The sequence below is a fragment of the Artemia franciscana genome, chromosome 12 (assembly GCF_032884065.1).
Source record: "Artemia franciscana chromosome 12, ASM3288406v1, whole genome shotgun sequence".
Taxonomy (NCBI): Eukaryota; Metazoa; Arthropoda; class Branchiopoda; order Anostraca; family Artemiidae; genus Artemia; species Artemia franciscana.
This window is the reverse complement of record NC_088874.1, coordinates 10,047,336-10,066,113: the sequence shown is the minus strand read 5'-3', so window position 1 is coordinate 10,066,113 and position 18,778 is coordinate 10,047,336. Positions and strand designations below refer to the sequence as shown.

Genomic DNA, 18,778 nt, shown 5'->3' with positions numbered 1-18,778 from the left:
TTGATAATTTCCTGTAGAGGATAACACCAGGGAGGCTTTTTGAACATTAGCTAGGGGTTCTTTCCAACTCCCTTAACAGACTTCTGTGTCTTTCTACAGATCCTGTTCCAACGAAATGAACATACTTATTAATTTAATATAGCAATGCCGGTTTATATCGAACATAAATCACATTGGAAAATATTTTAAACCCATTTAGTGCCCTTTAGTTTTGATTCTTTTAACTGAGAATTTTGCCTTAGCTATAAGAACGGGAACGTTTCTCTACTATTAGCAATGGATTCCTTTAAGATTTCTGGAACTACATTCATATTCTTCAGTGTGTTACTTTCCTGCGGATTGAAGACCTAAGATAATTAATATAGCAAAACAATACAAGTTATAACCATAAATAACTTAGATCTCACAAATTCCAGGGGGATTAACAGACCTTACTCTTAGAAGCTCCTGGTTTCCCTTGTTTATTTCTAAAATTTTGTATCTAAGGATATTTTTACAAAATGACTGCCAAATTAAGTACATTATAAATACTTATCTGACATTTACTATTTCGTTTCTAATATAATATTAAAATGTAATTAAGGCGAGCCAAGTGAAAGGCATATCAACTTTGGGCAAACCAATCCTTACCACCAGCCGCGATTCGCAATATTTCCAAGAAAAAAGAAAAGAAAAAAAGAAGTGTATAAAGATAATCATTTTTTTTTTTGTAATTAGAACAGCAATCTCTGCAGTCAAGTGTTCAAAACGTCGAATTCCAAAAATTTTTTTATGACCCAAGCTTCCATTGTGTCGTGCTTTTTAACTTAATTCTTATTAATGGGTAGATTATATTAAAGCATATGCATTTTACATATCAAACTAAGTTCAAAAGTTTCAGGACCCTACTTTTTTTTAGTTTAAGCTAAGATCTTCCATCATTGTATTAATTTGACAACAGAGTCTAACACAATGGTAGGAGGGTGTAGAATCATCATTAATAATCTAATTATTTCTAGTGAAATCTGATTTCTAAATATTATTTCTAATAAAATTAGTTGAGCAGCCAGCAATTGGAGTAGAAAATGAACAGTCGCTAAATATATTTTCGCAACGTTCCGACAAATCTAATTTTGTTCTATCAGAACTAACTTTGGTAGATTTAGAATATTAAATTTAATCAAGTGACCAATTCAATATACTTGTAGCATAATAATAGACTTTAAATAAGAAACATTTTGTCGAAAACTTGCTATATTGTGAATGGTGGTAGAAAATGGGAAATGAATTACTGCCATCTAAGTTTTATCAGCATAAACATAGACGAGAAACAAAATGGTGCATTAAAGATATAAAGCCTGGGCATGGGAATTATACTTTTCCTACCTTGAAGCTAAGAATTAAATTACAAATTGGAAGTTGATGAACTAAATTAAAAACTTACGAAATATGAATCGCCATTCACATTTTTAGGAAAAGTATAATTTAACTTTTCCATTGAAATTTTCAATGAAAGCAGAACGAAAATTAAGATATAAAACGTGTTAATATTCTCCCATGGTGTATTTTAAATATTTTAATTGAGAGCGATTTGCAATCAAAGAGTGCGTGGTAACGTACTATAGTAAGCAGCGACCCGGCTTAATAGTAACCAAAACTCTAAAAAACGGAATTTTGATACCAATAGCTACATCAAAAGAATCGGACTTTGAGAGCAATTTGCAATCAGGTTGGAACATTTTTCCCTTTCCCAATGATAAATCCTGTGCTTAAACAATCAAAAATCGTCAAATAATTTACCCAAAATAACCGAGTTCATTCATGTCAATGTTTTATCAATTATCATTACATCTTTTCTTCAATTAATTTTTTTTCAAATTTACTCCTTCCTCAACTTGACTAAAGGCTAATGCTGAAAGCAGAACAAAATTCTTCAATTTTAATTGAGAGCGATTTGCAATTTATAAGGGCATCCCCGGTTCCAAGACTTGGAACAATAAAACCATTCCCTAAGTGATATAAATCATCGTTTGTAATATTTGGGGGCTCAATTCATACATATTCCCTGGCATAAGGTGGCCAGAGCTGGTAGTGCTGTTAATCAGTAGAGGTTTTACTTACAGCCAGTTAACGCTATCATTGTGAATAATTTAGAAACTATAAATTCTGTTAGTTCGGTTCAATTACTTCACTGCCATACTTTATAAATGAAGGAACTAAGATGCTCAACTAATTTAAGCATTTTGAGTATATTATGAGTTCAATGAATTTGATTCTGTAAGAACCAACAGGAAGTTTTAACATATACTATGCCATTAAAAATAAAAGCATTTTAATATCTTAAATTTTAGAATTACTATGATTCATTTAGCAATAATTAATATAGCATTTTCACCCAGTTGCTAGCTCTGTAAAAATCAACTGGGTATTCTTAACATACGTTTTGAATTAAAAAGTCCATTTTAGTATTTATGATTTAAGAGTTAAATTTAACCTTTTTAGTATTACTGATTCATTTACCAATAATTTATCTAAAATTTTCAGTCAATGATTACTCCTGTAAAAATCAACTAAAATACAATTTTTAACATAAAGTTTGCCATTAACAAATTCCACATTTTCATAATTTCTCTCTGTTTGAACTTTCAAGTATGGAGCCAATCCTTTTCTCCCTCTGATAATTTTAAATTATCATTTACACTAAATCTTTGTACATTTTAGATATATTGAAAATAATTCAAGAACAGCGGCAGGTTTCATTGATATGTCATATTTATATATCATGAATGGGTCAAGTGTTGGGCATCTATATATATAAAAATAAGTTGTCTGTGTGTGTGTCGACTGACGTCATGTTTGTTGATTGACGAAATTACACACCGGGACTTCGGGACACAAATGACGACCGGGACACCAGGACATCTATATATATAAAAATAAGTTGTCTGTGTGTCGAGTGACGTCATGTTTGTGTGTCGACTGACGTCATGTTTGTTGATTGACGAAATTACACACCGGGACATCGGGACACAAATAACGACCGGGACACCGGGACATCTATATATATAAAAATAAGTTGTCTGTGTATGTGTGTGTGTCGAGTGACGTCATGTTTGTGTGTCGACTGACGTCATGTTTGTTGATTGACGAAATTACACACCGGGACGTCAGGACACAAATGACGACCGGGACATCTATATATATAAAAATAAGTTGTCTGTGTGTCGAGTGACGTCATGTTTGTGTGTCGACTGACGTCATGTTTGTTGTTTGACGAAATTACACGCCGGGACAACGGGACACAAATGACGACCGGGACACCGGGACATAGGGAATATAAACGACGACCGAGACACTCAAAGAGAAAGCGACCGGGACACAAGGAATGTTCGATTAGCAATCACCATCAACAAAGCACCGGGACACAAATGACGACCGGGACACAGGGAATATAAATGACGACCAGGAAACTCAAAGAGAAATTACAGACCGGGATACCGGAACAAAAATGACGACCGGGACACCGGGACACAGGGAATATAAATGACGACCGCGACATTCAAAGAGAAATTACCGACTGGGACACAAATGACGACCGGGACACAGGGAAACAACAACAGCGGGGACGCCGGGGGGCACAGGGGGATATATAAATGACGACAGGGACACAGGGAATGTTCGATTAGCAATCACCATCAACAAAGCTCAAGGGCAATCATTAGAATAATGAGGTATAGATCTGAATACAGATTGTTTTTCCCATGGACAATTATATGTTGCATGTTCAAGAGTCGGTAAACCTGACAATCTATTTATACGCACAGACAATGGGACAGCCAAGAATGTTGTACATTCGCAAGTTTTATGTAGTTAAAAATATATATATATATCTATCTATATTCAGAGGTGGGACACAGGGACACAACAACAATGGCGCGTAACGACTTGCGCGCGCGGGGGGGCTTGGGGGGGCGCGAAGCGCCCCCACCAACTAGGTGTTGGGTTGGCGTGAAGCGCCACCCCAACAGCTAGTTAATAATAATTCACGAGCCCTCCATACCTGGCACTTTAGCCCAGGGTGTGTAAGCCACAGTTTGAAATTCACTTCTGTAAAATATCATTATTATTATAAATATTAGAAAAACGAAGAAAAAATGCAAATACTATAAAATAGTAATTTAATATAAATATGTATTAAAAATATAATATCAATATAAATTAATAATAAAAAAATAATATAAAAGTAAAAAAAAGAAGCAAAATTCATCTTCGCGTGCCTTACTTTTCACATTAAAAATTAAATAGCTGCTAAGAAATTGCAGAAGTGTTTAATTGTAACTACCACCTACCTGTGGCCACAGTCCTATCCGCCTTCTCCTTATCCCGCACTAGGAAGACAGCAGTTGCTAAAAAGAATAGGCCACCAAGCATCTGAACAATAATACACATGGTCAGGGACCATTGTAAAGGCACATAATCATCAAGATTAAGGGTTGAGTTACTGCAATTGCCACTCAGTGGAGGCATGGGGGTTGATATTAATTGGGAACTATTACCCAACGAACCATTTGCATCAACCAAAATTTCACTTGACGTGTTAAAATAGGGCTTCAACGCCTCTGAGACCTGCAAAATATAATTTCTTGAATATCAAGAAAGCAAAAAAAGCAACTTAACAGGTTGACATTCCTCCGGTAGAGAAGGCGCTAAGATTTTTTTTTAGTCTGCTTCTATACTATTCAGTAATAGAAATACATATACTGAGCGGGGCAATTTTTTATTTTTCAACGTTGCAACTATACGAGAGGATTTGCCTAAATATATTTTTAACTTGCAAATAACACTGTGGCCTTAGGAGGTTTAGGGTTATAGCTCTACTTCTGTTTGTGATGACCAGCCAATACAACCGGTGTAAGAATCAACTAGAAGTTTTTAATGGAGCTGGAAATAGCTTTTGCTATTAAAAATTAATTTGTTTTTTTGAGTGTAAGCTCTTACATTTAAGCGTTTAATATTACTGATAAATCTAAAAATAATTTATTATCGCTAGTGCCATCTAATAGGATTCATTGTTGCTTAACATGTGCTAAGCCTAATTGAATGCATTCGCGCTCTAGACGTATGTATACTATGATATTCTAATTAACCGATTTTTTTTACCTTAAAAACGTTTCAGTAAAAGAAAAGAAAAATCTTGAAGTAAATTTTTAGTTTGACACAGTTCTATCAGCTATAATTAAGAATCATGTCAACAATAATAATAATAAATAGCGACGAAGACCACACTGCCTTTCCACCACAAACACCAAAAACAAGAAAAGCAATAGGGAATTTCTGAAGACAGTGGGAAACAAATGAATATTTCGGCCCTATGCCCAAGGGCCGTCCTCAGCAATACAAAAATATATAAGAAGAAAAAACTTGCAACAGGATAAAATCAGCAAAACTAAAATGAATTTTTTTTTCTCAGAACAGTCCCAGCATCCTTAGTTCAGCGAAGTTCAACCAGGACTGATAAATAAATTGTGATGAAACGAGGCAATTCACTGAAATGAAAGAGAATGATTCAAAAATACGTTTTTAATGACAACCTTGCATTTTTGGCTGCTGATCTCATAGGTCTATTTGTGACAGGTTCTGTGTTAATTCGTTTCCTACTGTCTCGAGAAATTCCCTATTGATCTTCTTGTTTTTGGTGTTTAATAATAATAATAATAAAAAGAAGAAAATAGTCAATCCAAGAAGAGGTATAGTTTTGATACTGACTGGGTAAATAAGGGACCCATTAATTTTAAGGTAAAACTAATCTCCACAGAGTAAAATTGTCGTATTCACCTGTTGAGTAAAAACGAGTTAAGAAAAGTGCAGCAAAGGGAAAAGGCGCCACCTGGTGTGGGCGCAGTTTCACCTACAAACGGGTTAGTCAACAAGACAAGTCCTAAAAATTAGGCAGCCGCTCATTTCAAAAGTCAGAATTTTTAATTTTAGCCCCAGCCCCTTCCCCCACGAATTTATAGATCAAAGGAAGTCAAAAATACTAGATGCCAACGTTAGACGATTTTCCTGATGAGACTTTAAACGAAGAGCAAGAGGAAGAGAGGGAGAAAGAGAGGAAGAAAGAGAGAGGAAGAGAGAGAGGAGAGAGAGAGAGAGAGAGAGAGAGAGAGAGAGAGAGAGAGAGAGAGAGAGAGAGAGAGAGAGAGAGAGAGAGAGAGAAAATAATTACCTGCCCAATGAAATAAGGACTGCCTGCATCTCCAAGGGCGTGTGAAATAAGAATTTGGAAAGCTGCAGCCGTCGCTCGGCGTGTTGGAACAACAACATACTGTAAAAGTTAACGGGGTCTTTAGATTAGTTGTCACAATGGTAGAAAGGAATTTGGTTTCGGCGATACGCTTTTTGAGAAGAGCTAACTAATAAAACAACATATAAAAAAAATCGATATATTTTAGGAATGAAATCTCGAGTCACGTTTAGTCCGTTCATATTTCTAAATTTTATAAGTTGAGCGTTTGAGCACTTTTTTATTATTTTTCTCAAGGTTTGCATATGTGGCGTTTCTAATAATATGCGACACTTTAAATCTCTTATTCATAACTGTTAATATCTACTTAAGACTCTACTATAACCGTAAAAAATTACCATTCCCATTACCCAACAAAAATCACAAAAGGCCAAATTTGGGTCACCACCAAAAGATTGAACAGGAACTGTCTTAATCAAGTCAGTCAAAGCAACAAGAGCAAAATCTTAAGATAACTGTAAGGATTAACCACCTCCCTTTTATGGTTACTATAGAAATATTTTCAATACCGAGCTAGTATATTTATCTTCAGTTGCAGAAATGACTTGCTACAATTTTGTTAGTAAAAGAGAAGAACACAAAAAGACTTGAGCACTCTAGCCCAATTCTTGTTAAGACTTGAGTTAGCTAAATTTTTGGCCCTAACAGCTTGGAATGCATTCCCAGAGTATATAAGGGAGTCAGAGAGTCTCCCACAGCTTAAGCACCGGTTAAAAATGCATTTTTTGAATGATAAATGATCAAGATGGTGAAGAGAAGCGTATTGAATGAGAGTGGGCTATCCAGTATTTTTCAGGCCTGAGTAATTATTTGAAATATAATTTTTTTCTTTTCTTTTTATCTTTCTTTTTCTTTTCTTTTTTGTGTATTTAATGAGTTAGTATTACTGATGAGTAAAGTAACATGAATGTAGTCGCTATTACAGGCCAGAACGGCCCTTTTGCGACTAATTGGTATGTATGTGATGTAAAAGTTTTAAATAAAAAATTTGCCTACCTAAAAATCGAGTATTTTAAAGACAGGCCAAAATTCCATAATTAATTGTACTAACTTAGACTTACACACAACAAACGCTGATACTAGTTTTTTCGCGTTGTTCTCAACTATGTATATTCTTTCATTTTTAATGTATTCGATTCTTGTTATTAAACATAAAAATACATAACGACTAAGTACTCTTCCTCAGTTCTTGTTAAGACTGGAGTTAGCTAAGTTTTTTTTTTACTCACTTGAGCATTTCAAAGACAGGCCCAAACCCTATTTCTAAAGATTTAAAAAAATGATTTAGATTATTTTTAACAATCTTAAGAAATATTTAACTATATTTAGTATGTACACAGCAAACGATGCCTCTAACTTTTCCACGGTGTTCTTATTCATTTTCTGCAAGCTCGTGAGATTTATCATAACTGCAAATCTCAGAAATATCGAACGAATAATTGCTATTTCAAACACTTAGCTTCGAATTTTTAGTACAATTAATTTTCAGTACAACTAATGACTCAACTAATTTATTCTAGGACAAGCCATTGCAAAATTGAATATTCTATTTCTTTCTGTCGCTGTTCTCTCCCCAAAAATACGTGATATTCAATTTTCCGTGCCATTATTCAAAATTTTCATTCATAAAGGAACTGTGAATTGGTCTCGATAATTCAAAGGCGTCAAAAACCGCCATATTTTTGAATAATTATATTCGAATAAACTATAAGCACTCTAAGTGTTAAAAAAGAAGACCAACTCAAACTTCATCGCCAACATTTTTTTTTTATTTATCCACAACAGCTCATCATACTTAATTCTGAAATTAAACAAGTCAACATTTCAATCCGTTCTAATTTTATTCTGTTCATCAATGAACCCAGCTATTCTACAGCTTCTTAATCAATACTGTCTTAACAGTTCGGATATTTATACAGCTACTTAGAGGTTTTATATTTTCGTTGTCTTTTGAAAAGGCATACTATGAAAGCGTTTTCCTACATATATCGTAAGATATAGTTACAAATAAAAATTAGAATAGGTTATAAATATTCAAATTAAAAATATAAACAAAATACCGTTATAATAATAACAATTAAAATAGAGAATAAGATAATAAATAATCAAAATATCTACAAAACAATCAGACAAATTGAAATTAATATAGTCAATTAGGTAGTTTACAAATAGAAAACTATTGATAATGGTTACTAAAGAATTGCAAGCATGCACCGGCGCATTAATTCTACGGGTAATTCAAAAGGCATTATGTGACACTTTTGTCGAATTTAAGTATAAAACCAACTCTCTTTAGCTCTTCTATTGGTTGATCTATCTATTTCCATGCATGGTGTTGGGTTCCTAAGCTTCTGGTTTCACAAAAACGCGCTATATCCTTCTACATCTATCGTACATGGAAATATAAAAATGTGGACGAGTATATAAAAATGTGGAGATTACCGCTAACGTTGTAAAGAAAAATCCTTGTCGCAATCTAGTCATTGGTATTTTGTTTCTTTTCTAAGCCTACAGTAAACGAATGGCGTAAAAGGGGGACAACTGTCCCCATGCGCAGCCTCTGAGAAGCCACCAAACTGAGTTTTTTCTTGGTTTGTTGTGTTTAATGTCAATACTGCTTTCGACGGGGGGGGGGGGACATTGTCCCCAGGCGCCAAAAACCCTAGCTACACTACTGTCACGCAACTCTTAACAAAGAAAATGCTAGGGCATTACCTCTTACTTTTAGAATGTATTACAGGGTAAAAGAAAGTAAAGTTCCATCACCAGTACGGCTATCAGCCTAAAGTTAATTCTTCCCAATAAAACCTTCTTACTTTGCGCAGAAGTCACCGGCAAAGTAGGGGGAACGGGGTAACGGCTTAATTAGAAAACAAGGAGACGTAAAAAATGCATGGAATTAGGAAAATGAGACAAATTAAAACTAAATTAAGACCTTGAAAAAAACAAAGGCAATTTTATGGCAGCCCTCGTGTATCATTTTTGGCGGCAATATTCGATCTTTTTCAGTTTTTCCCTCTCCCGCAAAAGTTGCGTAACAATGAATTTCAAATTACGGTGCCGAACCGGTTTCTCTATAACGGTAACAGAGCCGAGTAAAAGTTATACAATAATATAGTCGATTTTGCCTGAAAAGTGCCTATCTAATCAAGAGCCCCCATTTGGAGGCAGGTATTTAGTAAACAATGATATGGCCTCTATGAAGTAAGATTTCGAACGTAAAGAACGATTTTGCCTGAAATGCTGACAACATAATTCTTGAAAATAAAAAGAGGGCGGACTAATTACCACTTACAGAGAAATATTAGCTTTAACAATACAACATTGCAAATCAATTATATCAATTTTTATTTTAATTTATCACAGTCACCGCCAAACCGTTGTCGGTGACAGTGCTAGTTTTTAATCTTTATCTTTCCAAGCTAAATCAAAGAAGCAGCTCTTAAGCTTCCCTTTCTCTTTGGTTGGAACGTTTGCTGCTATGAGCGCCGACAAGGAAGAGGGGTGGGATGTAATGGCCAACTTGAGAAACAAGAAGACATTGAAAACGTATAAAAAAAGGAATATGAGAAATATTTCCATTAAAACCCTGGTAAAAACAAAGCCAACCTTGGGAAACCATTAGTCGGCAATCATGTCAGTTTTAGCGGCAATCTTCAGTTTTCCACTCACCAGTGAAGTTTAGCTGCGTAACAGTGGCTCTAGAATTACGCAACTGAACCATCACTAAGAGCACATAAAAAATGCAACAGAGCCATCGTGAACAAAAGCTACACAAGCACAACACTCAGTCTTGCCTGAAGTGTGCGTATCTAATCATGTGCCCCCATTAGGAGGTACTTAGTGAAGAAGGATATTGCCTCAATGTATTACCTTTTTTTTAAACCCAGCCGTTTTGTATAGAAGAGTTGATCAAAGGAATTGAGAAGAGGATTCATTTGATTGGAAATTTAAAGTTCTAGTTTAAAAACCAAAAGTGATTGGATTGAAGTAAGATACATTTTTTAGCAAAAAAGCATATTTGGCAGTCTTTTATTTGTGTCATGACATACAAAATGACATAGCACACATGGATTTTGAAAAATTCAAGAATCGTATACACAAGAGTGGGCAAGGGAACAAACACAGGAATAAAAACAGGTAAGAAAACAGGAGTACGAGAACGAAACAATTGAAAAAAAAGAAGTTTTGACAAGTTGCATTTCACTGTATTAACAGTATTGCCACGACCATTTCTAAGAAACCGTGAAACCATAGAATACTTCAGATAGGAATGATATCCGACAATATGTAGGGTACAATCTCAGCGGGAACAATCTGGAAATAAGGCTCAAGCTTCAAAAGTCAAAGGAAGGTAATTTGATTAGTCTCATATGCGAAGATTAAAACATGCATTGATCAAACAGATTAAAATCATTTATTTTGTATTGTATTCGGTGCCATTATGTAGCTAACACTTGTAGCTGCTGCTAAAGCTAAGGGTATTAAGGCGAAAAACTTTTGAAATATTGAAACTGTATTGAATTAAATCGGAATACACAATGGCTGAATATGATATTGCCTGAATATGAATACACATAATGTGTGAGTATGATTTTAAACTTACCAATAGTATGTCTGCAACAATTGCCCAATTGAGATTGAGGAACACTTGACCGAAAAAGGCCAAAACAAATGTAGCATCCGTATTGACCCCAGCCATAAGCAATACTCCCAGCATCAAAGGGGTACTCATAAAAAGACCAAAGGCACAAACTAATGGATCAGCTCGAGGAAACCTTACTCTCAGCCTCTGCCCAGCGAATGAACCAAGCGGGACACCAGTGATTCCAGCAATCATAGCTAGTAAGCCAAATACGAAAGAAACCCTGCAAAGAGTTCAACCGTTCAAGTAATATTAACAATTAGCACACAGTTTTGATATAATGAATTACACATAATATGAATTACACATAATATTTAAAAATAACATATTTTTAAATATGTTTTAAACTCTTTATTGAACTTACTTTACCAATTCTTATAAAAACATAGGACGATTACTTTTTTCTGTTTATAGTTCTTTAAGTGGTCTGTTTCTCTGTTGGTTCTAATAATCTGTTGCATCGTCATCCTCGCAAGCTGTATCTTCAACGTTCGAGCCCAGTTTCTTCTGTCCATCACAAATTTATAAGTTATTGGTACTCCCAATGTTTCGTCATCTCTTTCGAATCTTTTATTAATGCCGTAAGCTCCAGGTTTACCATAGTCATAATGTGCTTGTCTGCCATAATCATACTGAATATATACGTAATTTCTTCGTTATTAAAAAAATAGTTTTCTCATCTCCGATTTCTCAATTTTTTCTTCTGAACTGCTTTTTTCACTCCATGGGAAGCAAGGTTGTCACTTTTAGATTTCCTTTTCTGTTTTGACTTTTCTGCATAAATTAGTTATGCAGCCCTTTTTGGTTTCGTTTGTCAATTTGTTAGCTGCTTTGAACAACCTTTTTCAGTTTAATATATTACAAGAATTTATAAGGAAATGAACATATAACGACTTTAACGACTTTGTGAAAATGATGATATTGATGAATTAAAAATGATTTAGGGTATAACTCAACATTTCCATAATTTATAGGAAGGAAAGAATAAAGTTTTCATAGAAACTGTTAAATAAAATCTGTACAAATCGCAATTGATTCAGATTCTCCGTGAACAGAATGTACAGGATTGGCTATACTGATACTTTGCGACGTTTCAAGCTAAATTTGAAACTTCAAAGCTCTGCCACAGAAAGATATAAACAGAATGTTTAAATAGTACAAGAAAGTCACCATTCCTCACATTATGTATTTATATCATTTTAATCTGGTGCGCTGGTGCAGAAGCTCTAGTAAGACAATACAAAACAAAATTGAATATTCATAGCAGTGTTTCTTAATTATTTTCCCCAAAGACACACGCGGTTAGAAGAACAGCAACGTCGTAATCTTCGTCATCAGCAACGAGTGGCACAAAACAAGTACACACGTGCAAAGATGTAATAAACTCAGTAAATGTTACATAACAAGTTTGGGACCCTTCAACGTTGCTTCGATTCACTGTGGAGCCCTCCATTTTCCGGAAGAAAGATTAGCAAACAAAGGTAATTCACTTGAAGATTGCTGCTTACATGGTCGAATTGCAATGTCACCACCTCAATTTCCAAATGAATTGGTTTGCCTTTTTAAGGACGTTACTTACTCTCTAAAAGTTTCATAAACGTATTCGAAACTTGAACTCGTGTTTTCCTCTAGCTTCATTCAACGTAAGCAATGATCGAACCATAAATAGTCGGAATATATTTAGCTTTAAAGTAGCTGGACAAACTTATCACAAAATCAATTTAGCAGCACATCTGTCACAAACTACTGAAGATAAAATTGAGCCACCTTCATATGGCCAAATGTACTTTTTAGACCCCAATCAAGCCGTTGAGGAACGCCTCAAATATCCTTTAAATTATAGGATCTCTCGTAATCTAATGTATCTCTTGGGAAAAATATTGAGAGACACAAACGACTATGCCAAGGTTACGAAAAAATGCGAAAAGTGGATGATGATGCAAATCAACTTGCTGCTTCATTGGGACAACAGCCTTCAAACGTGCAGCTCATTTCCACTTTGCAAGATGGTGTTGATTATAGGTGGTTCAACCCTCCTGCATGTAATGAAATATACGCTGTGCTTACTCTTAATGCTGACCATAGTGAGCTAATGAAGTGGTTGTAAAACAACGTGAAAGAATATTATCATTTAAAAAATACCGACCATCGTGTGGAGCCCTTTACCTATTAAATGTTTTATCAAGCTGGAACTTCAGGAGAACATTACCTAATGCAAAATATGAGCCAAGCCCAAAAAGATTTAGTAGATAGTGGACAACGAGGCTCAATGTTTGAAGTGTATTTTCGACACAACAAGGCATGACAACAAATGACAAAGAAGGACTTTCTCAATTATTGGGAAATGCCTGAAGATTATAGATGGAATGGCAACACCAGCTTATGGGAACAAAGAATCCGTCGATTGAGTGTCATTGGACGAATTTACAATGTAATCTTGTAACTTTTCCCGAGTGCTTCTATTTGCGAGTGCTTTTGTATCATGTGAAAAATGCAACAAGTTTTGAAAATCATAAAACAGTTTATAATTTTTTTTTTATTCCTCATAGAAAAAAGCATGTCTGGCTCATGGCCTTGAATTCGTCGATAAACAGTGGTTCGACGCCCTAGAAGAATCGGCACTGTCCAAACTGCCTTCTGTAATGCAAATAATTTTCGCACAGATTCCTGTTTTTGGTAATCCTACAGATCCAAAAGCTCCTTGGAAAAGATTCAGAAATCACTTGGCAGAAGATTTTACTCGGCATGTGCGAGGAAATAATTTATCTGAAGATCTTGCAGTAATGCGAGCTTGTCACATTATAGCATCGAAGTTAAATACGATGGCAATAGAAGGTGAAGTTTTAGTTTTTGGGTGGAACTATACGACATGGACAACATTGAGACCTATGAAAATGACCAAAGCTTGGAATTTCTAAATTCTAGTGAGTCATACCACATTCTGTGTGGAAAGAATCAGAAAGTAAAATGTATGCCTTATACAGGAATAACAGCAACTTTATTGCCATTAGGACTAACAACACGCAAGACCTTTGGCTTGAAAGTTCCACTTTCCTCAGATTCTGTTTCGAGCATAAAGACTTGGTTCAAGCAAAGCTTTAGTATTAGCTCAAATAAATGTTTTCCTACTTGACGAAGCACCCATACTTCCCAAGTATGGCTTACAAAATATGGATCAGTTGATGCGGTCCATTGCAAATCCAAACTTGCCGTTTGGTGGGAAAATTTTAGTGGCTGGAATTGATTTCAATTCCACAGTGTTTACCGTTTACCCGACACTGTTTACCCGTTCAAGCCCAAAGCAACCGCAGTGAAACAAATGATTTATCAACAAAAAGACTCATCTTTGAAAGTATTTCAAACATATTTCCTTTGAGGAAATATACGGGCTGATCCTGAACAGGAAGCATTCGCAAAGTACATCCTTGAACTGAGAAATGGAAATCTTCCTAAAAATCTTCTTAATGAAATTGAATTACCGGAAGACATAATTTCCAGCGGCAATTTAATTGATGAAGTTTTTGGAGAATGCTTGTCTAAACAAGTTTTAATTGTAACTTTTTTATGAAGGGATATTTCTGAAGGGATGTGTAATGGGACCTGCCTTATTGTTACTGAATTATGCAACAACACAATAAAGGCGAATATCATTACTGGAGAAAAAAGAGAAGTTCACATATATCGAGTTACAGTGGATTCTAGTAAAGGTCAACTTGGATGTACTGTTTAATGACATCTATTTCCGCTTCGACCCGCATTTACCGTGACTATGCATAAGTCGCAAGGGCAAACTTTTGAATTTGTTGTTGTCGACTTTAGTATTCAAGTTTTTAATCATGTAATGTTATACGTAGCATTTCCTCGTGTGAAAAGACAACGTAGCTCACAAGTTCTGCTACCACGTGAAAATGAACGAAGAACATATAACGAAGTATGGAAGGAAGCCCTGACAACTACCAACAAAATGTCTTATTGTTAGAGTGATATTTCTTTTTTCAAATTCATTAAACGATTAATAACTACAATATACATTACATCATTGACATTCCAGACAAGAACAATCTAAATAGGTCAGGACTTTAAGGCAGAATTCATATTTTTCCCAGGGTGGTTGTAACAAACCTGTGGTGCCGTTCTTACATGAAGAAGAGGCTCACGTCTGCAATTTCAAGACAAGTGACGATGAGAATCCATATAAAGAAGCCTGCCGAGTGCCAAGTGCCAGGACCCGGCGGCAAAGCCACCAGGCTCCCGATGCTATACATATATATATATATATATATATATATACTAGCTGTTGGGGTGGCACTTTGCGCCACCCCAACACCTAGTTGGTGGGGGCGCTTCGCCCCTGTGTCCCGGTGGTCATTTTTGTCCTGGTCGTCATTTGTGTTCCGGTCTGTAATTTCTCTTTGAGTGTCTTGGTCGTCATTTATATTCCCTGTGTCCCGGTGCTTTTGATGGTGATTGCTAATCGAACATTCCTTGTGTCCCGGTCGCTTTCTCTTTGAGTGTCCCGGTCGTCATTTATATTCCCTATGTCCTAATCGTCATTTGTGTCCCGATGTCCCGGTGTGTAATTTCGTCAATCAACAAACATGACGTCAGTCGACACACAAACATGACGTCACTCGACACACACACACAGACAACTTGTTTTTATATATATACTAGCTGTTGGTGTGGCGCTTCGCACCACCCTAACACCTAGTTGGTGGGGGCGCTTCGCCCTCCCCCCCAAGCCCCCCGCGCGCGTAAGTCGTTACGCGCCATTGTAGTTGTGTCCCTATGTCCCACCTGTGAATATATATATATATATATATATATATATATATATATATATATATATATATATATATATATATATATATATATATATATATATATATATATGTTTTTAACTACGTAAAATTTGCGAATATACAACATTCTTTGCTGTCCCATTGTCTGTGCATATAAATAGATTGTCAGGTTTACCGACTCTTGAACATGCAACATATAATGGTCCATGGGAAAACAATCCGTATTCAGATCTATACCTCATAATTCTAATGATTGCCCTTGAGCTTTGTTGATGGTGATTGCTAATCGACAATTCCCTGTGTAGCCGTCGTCATTTATATATTCCCCTGTGCCCCCCGGCGTCCCCGTTGTAGTTGTGTCCCTGTGTCCCGGTCGTCATTTATATTCACTGTGTCCCGGTGTCCCAGTCTTTGATTTCTCTTTGAGGGTCCCGGGCGTCATTTATATTCCTTGTGTCCCGGTCGTCATTTGTGTCCCGGTCTGTATATACATTCGTTTTTGAATTGGTCTTTTTTTTAGGTTTTAGTTTTTTACCTTTTTTTAGTTTTTTTAGTTATACCTCATGATTCTAATGATTGCCCTTGAGCTTTGTTGATGGTGATTGCTAATCGAACATTCCCTGTGTCCCCGTCGTCATTTATATATCCCCCTGTGCCCCCCGGCGTCCCCGTTGTAGTTGTGTCCCTGTGTCCCGGTCGTCATTTGTATCCCGGTGTCCCGGTCTGTATATACATTCGTTTTTGAAATGGTATATGATGAAATAAATTTTTGTATTTTTCCCCTTTTTTCTTTTTAGTTTTTTTTTGGTTTTTACTTTTTTTTTAGTTTTTTTCTTTTTAGTTTTTTTTTTTTATTTTTATTTTTTTAGTTTTGTTTTTCTCCTTTATTTTTCATTTTTTTTCCTTTTTTTTCTTTTTTAGTTTTTTAGCTTTTTTATTAGTTTTTAGTTTTTTTTGTAGTTTTTACCTTGTTTTTAGTTTTTTTAGTTTACACACACACACACACACACACACACACACACACACACACACACACACACACACACACACACACACACACACACACACACACACACACACACACACACACACACACACACACACACACACACACACACACACACACACACACACACACACACACACACACACACACACACACACACACACACACACACACACACACACACACACACACACACACACACACACACACACACACACACACACACACACACACACACACACACACACACACACACACACACACACACACACACACACACACACACACACACACACACACACACACACACACACACACACACACACACACACACACACACACACACACACACACACACACACACACACACACACACACACACACACACACACACACACACACACACACACACACACACACACACACACACACACACACACACACACACACACACACACACACACACACACACACACACACACACACACACACACACACACACACACACACACACACACACACACACACACACACACACACACACACACACACACACACACACACACACACACACACACACACACACACACACACACACACACACACACACACACACACACACACACACACACACACACACACACACACACACACACACACACACACACACACACACACACACACACACACACACACACACACACACACACACACACACACACACACACACACACACACACACACACACACACACACACACACACACACACACACACACACACACACACACACACACACACACACACACACACACACACACACACACACACACACACACACACACACACACACACACACACACACACACACACACACACACACACACACACACACACACACACACACACACACACACACACACACACACACACACACACACACACACACACACACACACACACACACACACACACACACACACACACACACACACACACACACACACACACACACACACACACACACACACACACACACACACACACACACACACACACACACACACACACACACACACACACACACACACACACACACACACACACACACACACACACACACACACACACACACACACACACACACACACACACACACACACACACACACACACACACACACACACACACACACACACACACACACACACACACACACACACACACACACACACACACACACACACACACACACACACACACACACACACACACACACACACACACACACACACACACACACACACACACACACACACACACACACACACACACACACACACACACACACACACACACACACACACACACACACACACACACACACACACACACACACACACACACACACACACACACACACACACACACACACACACACACACACACACACACACACACACACACACACACACACACACACACACACACACACACACACACACACACACACACACACACACACACACACACACACACACACACACACACACACACACACACACACACACACACACACACACACACACACACACACACACACACACACACACACACACACACACACACACACACACACACACACACACACACACACACACACACACACACACACACACACACACACACACACACACACACACACACACACACACACACACACACACACACACACACACACACACACACACACACACACACACACACACACACACACACACACACACACACACACACACACACACACACACACACACACACACACACACACACACACACACACACACACACACACACACACACACACACACACACACACACACACACACACACACACACACACACACACACACACACACACACACACACACACACACACACACACACACACACACACACACACACACACACACACACACACACACACACACACACACACACACACACACACACACACACACACACACACACACACACACACAC

At 37.1% G+C, this 18,778-nt stretch overlaps 2 protein-coding genes across 5 annotated transcripts in view; both read right to left on the bottom strand.

Annotated features, from left to right (window-relative positions):
• Window positions 1-18,778, bottom strand: part of LOC136033659 (alpha-aminoadipic semialdehyde dehydrogenase-like) — a 372,653-nt gene that overhangs the window by 97,864 nt on the left and 256,011 nt on the right. The window lies entirely within an intron of this gene.
• The window catches only part of LOC136033654 (protein spinster-like), a 79,002-nt gene that overhangs the window by 25,270 nt on the left and 34,954 nt on the right, over window positions 1-18,778 (bottom strand). For all 4 annotated transcript variants that reach the window (XM_065714476.1, XM_065714477.1, XM_065714478.1 and 1 more), the window contains exons 7-9: window positions 10,890-11,151; window positions 6,206-6,304; window positions 4,329-4,605 (exon numbers count right to left, since the gene is read on the bottom strand). In XM_065714476.1, the coding sequence (XP_065570548.1) occupies window positions 4,329-4,605; window positions 6,206-6,304; window positions 10,890-11,151 (638 nt within the window). The remainder of the gene's footprint in view (window positions 1-4,328; window positions 4,606-6,205; window positions 6,305-10,889; window positions 11,152-18,778) is intronic.